This window comes from Osmerus eperlanus, chromosome 1 (genome assembly GCF_963692335.1).
Source record: "Osmerus eperlanus chromosome 1, fOsmEpe2.1, whole genome shotgun sequence".
Classification (NCBI taxonomy): Eukaryota; Metazoa; Chordata; class Actinopteri; order Osmeriformes; family Osmeridae; genus Osmerus; species Osmerus eperlanus.
Window position 1 is genome coordinate 8,841,350 of NC_085018.1, and position 11,493 is coordinate 8,852,842.

Here is an 11,493-nt window from a genome sequence, read left to right on the forward strand (position 1 = left end):
CATATAGATACGAATGGGAATATAATTATGCTTGATTATATGCGGGTCGCTGCTTTTTGCGGATGATGTGGTCCTGTTGGCTTCATCGGGCCGTGACCTCCAGCTCTCACTGGAGCGGTTCGCAACCGAATGCGAAGCGGCTGAGATGGGAATCAGCACCTCCAAATCTGAGGCCATGGTTATCGACCGGAAAAAGGTGGAGTGCAATCTCCGGGTCGGGGAGGAGATCTTGTCCCAAGCGGAGGAGTTCAAGTATCTCGGGGTCTTGTTCACGAGTGAGGGAAGGATGGAGCGCGAGATCGACAGGCGGATCGGTGCGGCGTCCGCAGTGATGCGGGCTCTGCATCGGTCCGTTGTGGTGAAGAAGGAGCTGAGTCGAAAGGCGAAGCTCTCTATTTACCAGTCGATCTACGTTCCTACCCTCACCTATGGTCACGAACTGTGGGTAGTGACCAAAAGAACGAGATCGCGAATACAAGCGGCCGAAATGAGTTTTCTCCGCAGGGTGTCCGGGCTCTCCCTTAGAGATAGGGTGAGAAGCTCGGTCATCCGGGAGGGGCTCAGAGTAGAACCGCTGCTCCTCCGCGTCGAGAGGGGTCAGTTGAGGTGGCTCGGGCATCTGATAAGGATGCCTCCTGGACGCCTCCCTGGTGAGGTGTTCTGAGCACGTCCCACTGGGAAGAGGCCCCGGGGAAGACCCAGGACACGCTGGAGGGACTATGTCTCTCGGCTGGCCTGGGAACGCCTCGGGGTCCCCCAGGAAGAGCTGGTGGAAGTGGCCGGGGAGAGGAAAGTCTGGGCCTCCCTGCTTAGGTTGCTGCCCCCGCGACCCGACCCCCGGACAAGCGGAAGATGGATGGATGGATGGATGATTATATGCTCTCTGTCTCTGACCTTCAATGCACAAACACACACGCATTTTCACACAAGCATTGCCTCAGGTTATTATCACTCTTTCCCACACATGAGAAAGCTCTATGCCCAACCCAACTTCCTGTCAATGCATGTGATCAATAGCAGTGCATGGCCTTTCTAAAACAAACGTTACCACATTCTGCATTGTCAACCCAGAATGGGTAGAGTACTGCAGGAATCCCTGCAGAAACCTTCATAAAAGCTTAGCTTTATATATGTAGGCCTGAAACTTATTTCTTCCAAATATTTGTAATCTCAGATGGACTAGAGGGAAAAGCAAGTTCGTTTATTTCCTGTTGCTCTGTCTAAAGTCTGCGTTACAGCCTCTTTTTATATCCAGCACACCTTTTCAATGTGTGTCACGTCATGCTGACATCTGGTTCAAATATGTGCATGTTTTGAGCATGGATTTCCATATTGCTGCACTACATGTGATGTATTGAGAAATACAAAATATATCTCATGACTGAAAGATTTCATCACAGTGTACCAATACAAGTCTCAAATGTCACACCTCACACATATACATCCAGCTCCACTGACAATGCAGTATCAAGTCCTCCCAGCACCTCTTCCTGTCTCTGTGATGAAGCCATGGGTGTTGTAGTCTTTAGGGGCAGAATAGGCCAAGTAGGGGTGGTCGTCCACACTGTCAAGTTATTACCTTCAATAAACACACACCTCAAGATAGTATTCCATGTTTGAGTGAGTGCTGCTGCTGTCTCTCCTTTCCTATCAACATTCACAGTGCAGGAAGCGTAGGAAACTGGCCCACAACCGATATACTACTGGAGTCTCCCTCACAGCACGTCTCAGATATCAATTCTTCGGAGACACAGGGTCATAAGGTCAAATCCTTGCATAGAGACACAGAGACAGACACATGCCAACATAATAATAACTTTACCACTATCACTGTCCACAAATGAATCAATGGTCTCAGTTGTCTATGACCAAAGAATACATACAGTAGCCTACAAATCCTCAAAAACACATGTAAAGTTTATGTGTTAATTTCAGTTCCTTTGCATGTGTTTTTGAGGATTTGTAGGCTACTTGACTTGTCATACAGTGTTCATCCTTTTGAAATGGATCCTTATATCAAACACAAACAAATCACAGGCATGCATACACGAGTATTCCACAATCTCTTCTATTGTGGTCTGGGTGCTCAAATGCACTCACTATTACATGTATCCTGTAAACAAACACACAATTACACACTGATATACATCCACAAGTAGCCTAGCTTGAAGCCTCACTCAAACAATGAACAAATCAACCTTTGTCCTTGCGACGGTTTGTTTTGTATGCTGGGACATGCCCTTCCCCCACCTCTCATACTAAAGAGTTGTATTCTGAGACTTTCGGAAGTATTCACACCTCATGATGGGGTTTTTATGTATGCTGACCAGTTAGAGTCAATATTTGGTCTGGTTCGTTGTTTATCACAAGATTCTCATAGATGCATGGGATATAATAGTGAATGTGGCCCATTCTTTTCTCTCTTCGTCTCCCACTGGCTCTTCTTTGTGGCCTTAAATGTGTCTTTCTTGCTAATTTCCAATCATTATGGTTGATTGTTATCATTGTTTTAGTTTTTAGTCATTATTCGTTTTACTCTGAAATGTTGGCCTTGTACGTGATTTCATTAATTTGCAATGTTATCTGGTTCATATTTACAATTCACATGACCACATTTTGACTTAACTTCACTCTGATCATTCTTTCTCTAATTTAACCTATATCTAGTTTATAATACAGGGTGTTAAAGTAATGTAAATTGAAGCCAGAAAAATGTGCATCAATAATAATATCTTTTAGCAGACCAAGGGACGTAGTTTTGGTAACACAGCGAATAAAAACCCTAACATACAGTGTCTTCACTCTCATAATGCAGACTTTTATGCAATTCACCAGACACTGACATCTGAATCTAAAACATTCCAACACTCCTCCTCCCTTTCCAGAAAAAGAGAGCGATAGAGTTAGAAAGAGAGAGAGACAGAGAGAGAGACAGAGAGAGAGAGCGAGAGGTCTGACTTGGATTAACGCCAAGAGAACTTTTCCTCTGGACATGCCTTCCCGTATAAGCCTTTACCAAACACAAAATGTATACACGCTCACGCGCATAAATGTCTCGCTCGTCACATAAACAAACTTGCACACATTGCACGCGCAGACCCTTTTTCATGACCACTTAAATCGTCGCATATCAATGCAATTGAACAAACACAAATGCAAAAAATGTCCATAAAACTGCACAAGTACAAAGTCACACGTACACACACGGTTCCAGCCTCACCTGCTGTTCCACGGACACATCCTGAAGGCCCTGATTGTCCCGAGGAGCTCGGATCCAGCTGAGAAACTGGCCCATGTTTGCCGTCTGTCTGAGCGTGTGACTTGTCTCTGACTCTGCCTAGCCTCTCAGCTGCAGCATGCACAGGAAGGGAAGGGGAGGGTGCAAGGTAAAAGGGGGTGTGGCAAAGAGCAGGGGGCTGGGGTAAGGGTGGGGGTAAGAGGAGGGGAGGTGGTAAGGGGATGGGAATGGGAGGGGGAGGGGGGGTATAGCCATATGTAGAGTTTGGGCTATAAAAGGAACACTTCTGACGGTGAAAACGGAGTGACCCCAGCCTGATGAAGGAGCACAAGCAGCTACTTCTCAGGGAAGCAGACAAGGCAGAGACTGACATAGGGCTGCACAAACCCACAAACACACACACATTACAATACAGCAGTGTACAACCACTGACTATAATAAGGGTGTAGATCTTTTTTTCTAACACACACATTCACTTACAAGACAAAAACGAACAACAACTATAAAAACCAGTAGGCCCACACCCTCAATAACACAAGTATCTTCCTTCCACACAGAGCAGTTACAGATAAGTTGTGCACGCTAAGAAGCTAATTGCCCAAAGGAATAGGGTAGGGCCCAGAACTAATGTTTTAAATTACAGCTATCTCAGCTATTTGCCAAGTGAGGCCAAGTTCAACTTGGACTCTGGACAGTGAGATCATTGCCACTGATGGCTAATGCTAACAGGCTAACGCTTGAACAAGAAGCTAATGGTAAGGCCTTTGTCATCCATAGTTCAGGTTGTGTAAATGTTATGACAAATGCTACTGTGAGGACTGGGTGTTGTCTCAAGTTCTCATTTTGACTCATGGTTTTGTTTGAGCAATTACTTTTATTGATTATAAATAAATTTTGTGTTGCATTTTTTTTCATTTTACTCCATGTAAGCTCCTCTGTTCTCTTCTTCCTCCTCTCTATATATAGGGACAGTTCAACCCAGCATAATGAAAATATCTACTATATCGAATTACCTTTGCTTCGAGTCATGTTTAAGAGTGTCAAGCAACCATGGCTTCTTAAATTGGCTTTGGGCCAGACATCAATGTTTCTGCGGGAAAGTGTTGCAAAAATGTTTTTACATGAGGGTTTATTGATAAACGTTTAAAAACAATGGCATTGCATGCATTGTTTAGTTGTTGGCAGTGCATAAAGACAAAGCAGAGTTTGATCTCATTATGCTTTGTGAAGTAGCTGTTTGTAATTAAGACAACATTTAAATGACTCTTCCCTACAAACGATGATGACCACCACTTCCATCTTCAGATATCAACATCGTTGATACCCAATATCTAGAGCTATTTTAGCCAAAAAATATTGGAGCCTAATTTTCCCACCCCGTCCAAACACCACTGCCATTGCGCGATAGTCCTCCACGCAAGACAGAAACGTGACAAGATCCCATGACTGAGATTGTGAAAGAAGAATGTACCTGCCATATGACACCAAACGAAGCTGGACATATCCTTGGTGCACTTGTTCTGAGAAGGAATATTTATACATATTGTGTGCTACGGCAAATATGATATGAGAAAGATGAATGTACTTAATATGATATCTGTGTCAGTTACAAATACTGTTAAGTTTTCATGTTGTTATGAGTACCTCAAGCTGTATAGTTAGTATAGCCTAGTATGCAGATTGGTTATATGTATAAAGGCTGTTAAAGTCCATATAAAAGCTTGCCATGTTTTATTTTGAACCCCAAACTGATTATGTTCAGGACTTTGGCCAGTGAAAGCTTAGATCTTGAAAAAGGTCATCCCTTACAGTAGGGGGCAGTAGAATAGGCCATGGTAGCTGTAGCATAAAGTTGTGGTCCATCCCTATAAAATACAGATTGCAACTACCTTGTCTACCTACCTTACACACAAAACATACATGCAGGCACCCATATGGTTTTAACACACATGCTGACAGAAACACTAAAGTACACACACGCAGTGTACATGTTTCACACACACACACCCACACACACGCATTCCAAACATATCATCCCCACCCATCATTGAGCACAGTCATTCACACACCTTTGCAGGTCTTCTGTTCCATTACATTGCCCAGCCTGTAAAACCAGCTAATGCATCATGGGGAAACACCCTGTCACCTCTGACCTTTGTTAAAACCCCACATAGCACTAAGTTGAACATACTTTTCACTCTACCCATGAAAGGCATGCAACCTACAGTAGATTGTCAATATGATAACCCAGCAGTTTTGCAATCAGTATGTAGATACTTGACTGCTTTTGAACACAGCATACACCGAAACTCAGCTTGTGGAAGTCTGTTGGGCATCACTAGTCTTGAAGATCACGTCAGAACATAACTGAAAATATATGAATTTGGCTGTATAGTACATATTGATGTGTCATGTGTTTGTGTGTGTGCACTTACAAGTTTGTGTACAGGTATAAGTCTGATAATATTAGTGGAAACATGGGACCCTATGCTTAGGGTCACCATATCTACCCTCTGTCAACACTCTGGAGAGGGGGAAAAGCGTTGGCACTGATCTTTGGGCTGTGAGTGTATGTAACAAGAATCCTTTATGAAGTGGTGCTCATAGCTAAATTTAGACAAACGTCTACATTCATCACTGTCCCTGGTTCTGTCGTGAGACAGGGAGGCACTGCCAATTGCTACCTCATACATTTCCACTGTAGATATACAAAGGCTTGACACGCACAATATTGTTTTATAGGCCACATATTCAAGTTGTTTGCTTATTAAACAATTCTTTTCTCACATGTGTGACATTGGAAGAAGACATTTGTATAGTTTCCAAACAAAATGGCTACTCTTGCATGTCTCTAGAAAAGTAACAAAGGAACGATGGAGGCAGGAATCTACAACAAATAAATGTTTCATACCTATTGTTCTCCCAAGGGGGAGTTAGCACAGAAGATGACAGACATAATATGCAACAAACACTTTATCCACAATATAAAATGTTGTAAGTTACACCAGTAGTTAGTGAGTACCAGTAAGCTTCCCTAAAGTGGATCAAAGAGGTGGATTATCCAGTTGATCCAAAGACAGCATATGGCGTCATTAAACTGATCCAAATAACTGCTGCTGATTCTTCTCTTGTCTCTACTAGATGGCGACAAATTATAAAAGTGTACACCACCAATGTTACTTAAAGAAATTGTATACTGTCCCATACATTAATGGGACAAAAACATTGACCTGGAAATGTATATAGGAAATATTACTATGGTACTAAACATGATTGCAGTCACATTGTGGGTTTGAATCCCACTCCTTCACCAAGAAACAAAAGTTCCATCCAGCAATGCTGTGCAGTGTGTGCATGATATCATAGGTTCAAGTCCCACAGCCCCTGCAGATTGCAATGCACTGTTTGTGAGTCACTTTGGATCAAAGTATCTGTTAAAGGAATTCACTATAAAAATTACAAGTAAAATGTGTAAAACTTGACTTTATTCTGACAGGATAAGTAGGAGCGTGTTCTGACACTTCTGTTTTTTTGCTCACAGGTGTGGACCCTTATCTAGCATTTACTACACTGCTAGCAATTCCCCGGCAGCTCAGCCACATCTTTAAATAAATTGCATTTCAACATTGTCTTGTTCAACTCAGCCAGCCATAAGAAAAACTGACATCAAAAACGCTCTAACCCTTTGTACACACTGGAACATGTTTGTTTTTTTAATTATCTGTAACCCATTTGGCTACAGATTAAAATCTACAATCTAAGTACCTTTATATCTTAACATCTACAGTCTTAGTACCTCTATAGAAAATCCCTCACATTTACCGAGCTCAAAGATATTTTAGGGTTTAGTCTTTCATCTTATGTGAGTGCATAAACATCTAAATCATGTCAAATAGATACCATTTAGTCGGAAATAATTTGACCGGTGGGGGAGACACTAACTGAGCCCAATGAATAGATTGGATGTCCACTTCGGATGGTTATACAACGTGTTACCTTAGCCGCTGCTGAAGTAGGATGAGTTGTAGGTCCGCCACCCTGCTGATCTCCAACAGTGGTTTTCTGCTGGTACACACAGACACACATATGAACATGGACACATACACACAACTGTATACAGAATATATACACAAACTCACTCAGAGTAAAGAGAAAGACAATTAAAAAATAATGCTAAACACCATTTGAACTTGTCCTTTTCTTATAGTTTTGACATTCGTTGTGTATTACAATATATTCAACGTGCTATTCAGTGCAATTTTACAGGAATATGTAAGGTGTGCTGATATGGTTATCTTGGGAGTTAATAGCACGTTAGTCTTTCTTGTATAGTGGGCAACAAATAAGTATTTAAAAAATTCAGCAGTGACTACATAATTGTTACAGTGACAACATTTGAATATATATCTTCCCAAATGAGTTTCAGTGGGCGCGGACTGACGGATAGGCAATGAAAAACTTTACAGTACTAAGTAGGTAGGCTATGTGCAGTAATCATATCTTGTTAGTAAGCAAACAGTGTAACACGCCCTGTTATATAGTTTTTATAACTGGCAAGAAATATGGCCAAACCCTTTTATGCCATTTAACATAACTCATTCATTTGGAAACAATAGGTTCCGTGTGTCTTTTGCTGTCTTTAACTTGGATAGATGTCAACTTTCTGAAAACAATTGTTGTCGTGGAATGTGTGTTTGAATTTAAACGGTGATCCTACTCTGTAGCCTATATCTAATTCATCCTAGAATTAATAACTTCACGAAAAAAGACTGGCTATCAACAAAGAGCAGGAGGGATCAAAACAGTGCTAAAATTAAAGTGTCTTGGAGACATAATACTCACGAGGCTCATCCAATATGCAGCGTACGCCATAGGGTACAAGGAGCTCTCAAGACGAAACCAATCTAATACCTGTTTGTCAGAAGTCTCCTTTTGGCAAGTCTCCTAGTCTACAATGCTCTCCAAAATATCTCACGCGTTCCGTCGAAGTGCCACTCCCGGGAAGTTCGAACAATGTAGTCTGATTACCTTATAGTCTAACTGTGTTTTAACTATGAAGGCTATCTAATTTGCATTGTAGAACTTTTTATTGTGTTATTAGCTATGTTAGGTTTAGAGCCATCCGCATAGCCTTAGAACAATCGAGTGAGCAGTAGGATAATGAGTAAAGCTCGAGGAAGACCACAAAACGTGTTTTAGGGCTGGATGGAGACATTGCGCAACAGATGCGTAAGGAAAGAGGCACCAGAATGCGCTTATCTGTCTCGAGTTCAGACAGCAATGTAAGCACCTTTTGTCAAATTCAAACGGCCTGTTTAAGCTTGTCGCGATAATTATTACGGTTTATTGCGTCATGCAGTACGTTTTTTCTTTACAAAACTTGTATGGGCGCAGTTTTTCGGACATCCCTGCATCGGTTGTAGCGCTTGGTCTGGCGCACCATGGTCAATGTTTAGCCCCCAACCTTTCAAATCGCTTGTTGATTATATACCCTTGCGGGTCGATTATTGTAAACACGGTATGCTTTTTGTAAAAAATGTGCCGTCTGCATTGCAAAAGAGGTAGCCTACCTCATGTCCTGCCTTTTTACGATGGCCATGAGTTCTTTTTTTGTGAGGCATCTCGGCGGAGCAGCAAGGGTTTTCCAACTGTGTGCAGGCCTGGCGCTTGGGAATGGAAAACAAATGCGTAGATTCTGCCCCTCATCGCGCATGATGTTGCCCCTCCCGCTAAGAGCACATTCCTATGGTATTGAGATTGAGGCCGAGCATTCATCAAAAATAATTTGGTTTTAAATTGTCACACCTAGAAACCTCAGAAAAGTGTCTTATCGCATTTTGCTGGTGCTACATGTACAGGAGTGCTACATGCGTGCTACACCTATGTGTGTACGTTTGCATTTGTGCTTATGCAAAATACGTTGGCTATTTGTTTTTCATAGGGTCGAGACCTCATTGTTTTTTATGTCGGATTGAGCCTTTCCTTCCTTCTATTGAATTTGCAGAAGCCTCCAAATGAACGGCCCAGTGTGTAATACACAAACGCATGTATCGTTTATGTGGGCATGGAAATGCCAAACCACAGTCCACGGGTACATGGGAATGTAACCGATCTTACAAACATTCGCATTATTCGTATCAAAAAGGTACTATCTAGATCCTATATATTTAAGTGAAATGTGCTGTAATGTTCACGTATTTCTCTTCTGAATTCTACAGTTCCAAACCCGTCTGATAGACTTAAACAGCGGTCAGTCTGGGGAGGGCACACCCCAAAATTAGAGAATGAGTCACCACACGCAGTGTTTTTGTCTTGCATGACTGACACATAATGCTCCTTAGTGGCACCTAACGGTCAGCACCGGACATAGCAGTCGATTTCACAGGCTGCAGATAAAATATATACTGTTCTCCTCTGCAATATATTTAGATGGAAATATAAATTATATTTTATTTTAGCTACATCCATTGGTGGTTAACTTCTGGCTGCTTGTATTAGACCACTTATAGTGTGTTGAAGACCTCACCTGTTTGTCAGTAAGGCTAGACATATACTTTGGCCACAAACTGTTCCATCTGTATGTCTAAAGAGGCTCTTTTCAGAATAGACACTCAACATATATTTTATACCAATCCAACACAATGATTTATTTGGTGGGTAAGTTGTATCTGTTAAAGCCTAAACGTGTTCTACTGTACGTAATGTGCACCATCTATCAATCTGAACCAAACAATTATACATTTTCTTTGCATCCAGGTTTCCTTTTCTTTCTTGGTACCGTTACAATGCCACAAAGCCTTTGTTGAATGCAATGGATAACTTCAACAAGGAGCAATTAAACAATTCTGTCCAGGAGGTTGCGCCATTCTGTTATTTATTCAAGCTTTTCAAAGGACACTGGTTTTAGTGGAGTCATTAGGTAGTTTATTGATACAGTGCCAAAACTAGTTACTTCAAGGTTTCACTAATGCCTAGGTTGTGGGTACTGCTGTGAAATATAGTTTTTTTCTATGTTGCATATACTGAAAACAACACATTATGTTCATGTCGAAAGGAAAGGAACCCACAGTTTTGCTGAACTAAAACGACAACATTTTAATAAATGACATTTAACCAGTTAATTAAAATCCATTAATAGGAAAAAAACATCAAAATTCATGTTGTGATTTGATTGTCATCACTCTTGACTGTTGCAACAGCATAAAAAAAAAGATGGACCAAGACCCTTCCCCCTGTGCCTCCTTCACACGTGTCCTCCTGGGGACTATGACGACTGAGTGAGATGTGCGTCACCAGCCCGAGTGGTGTGTGTGTGAACATTACTGAGAGTGACCCTGAGATCAAGTCGTTTGTGTGTGTATGCGTGTGTGTGTGTTTATTTGTGTGCACTAGGGGACAAATTAGACGTTTTTTGCACCACAGAATGTCAGTGATGAATCACTGCAAATAGACACTGTGTGGAAGGCGAGGCTTTTCAGACCACTTAGAATTTAGATTGTGCTCTCCTGCCAACACATTGCACCTTCCACAACACCTACCTCTAACAACCCTATCATAGTTTGGTACCACTTGAGTGTTTACACAAGGCTCTGTGTTGCTGGTTGAGGTCGAATTGAGAGATGCTTAGAAAATGGCTTCGGCCATAGAGCACCTTTGTGTTGCTAAATGTTATCAGTGTCACACATGAGCGATGCACAAAGACAGGAAATGAGTCCTTCCTGATATGGTGTCCTGCGAGCAAGTGAGAGAGTTGGCTGTAGCTGCCAGCAAGGTGCTGAGGAGTTCTGCTGCACAAAACCTCTTTTTGTTGATTCTGACATCTTAGTATGAAGGACAAATAATTTGAACTTGTGACAATTTACTTTTGGGAAGAGAGGACGTCAGCTGTTACTTCACATTTTGTGAAGTTTTGGCTTTTGGCTGCACTTGGTTGATGTAAATAGATTTATATCAGGCTTATTTGAACAATTCACAAGTAATTTACCCCCTAAAGTCATACATTTGTATTTCTTCTCTACCCCCACTCCCTCCCTCTATTGCATTTATTTTTCACTTAACCTATTTTCTTTGCCCTTTTGACCATTTTATTTTTCTCTGCTTTCCTCTATCTCCTCCCCACTCTTTGTTTTCGTAAAGGCCAGGGGCAATGTGCTCTGATCGTGGGTTCACAGATCTTGGGGATCAGGGACATTTGGGGTGGGGAGGTCTGCTCTACTTTCCTTAGCAATGGCAATGGGGATGGGGATGGCTTTCAC

The 11,493-nt window shown here is 41.9% G+C and overlaps 1 protein-coding gene across 23 annotated transcripts in view; it reads right to left on the reverse strand.

The window, feature by feature from the left end:
* Positions 1 to 8,948, reverse strand: part of cast (calpastatin) — a 48,425-nt gene extending 39,477 nt beyond the window's left edge. For 4 of the 23 annotated variants that reach the window (XM_062457389.1, XM_062457344.1, XM_062457308.1 and 1 more), the window contains exon 1: positions 3,221 to 3,382. In XM_062457389.1, the coding sequence (XP_062313373.1) occupies positions 3,221 to 3,295 (75 nt within the window). In that variant the 5' untranslated portion in view covers positions 3,296 to 3,382. Of the gene's footprint in view, positions 1 to 3,220; positions 3,384 to 7,234; positions 7,304 to 8,080; positions 8,351 to 8,808 lie in introns of those variants that run through there. The other 19 variants (XM_062457299.1, XM_062457257.1, XM_062457281.1 and 16 more) reach the window with 13 other exon arrangements.
* Positions 8,949 to 11,493: the final 2,545 nt, after the last annotated feature.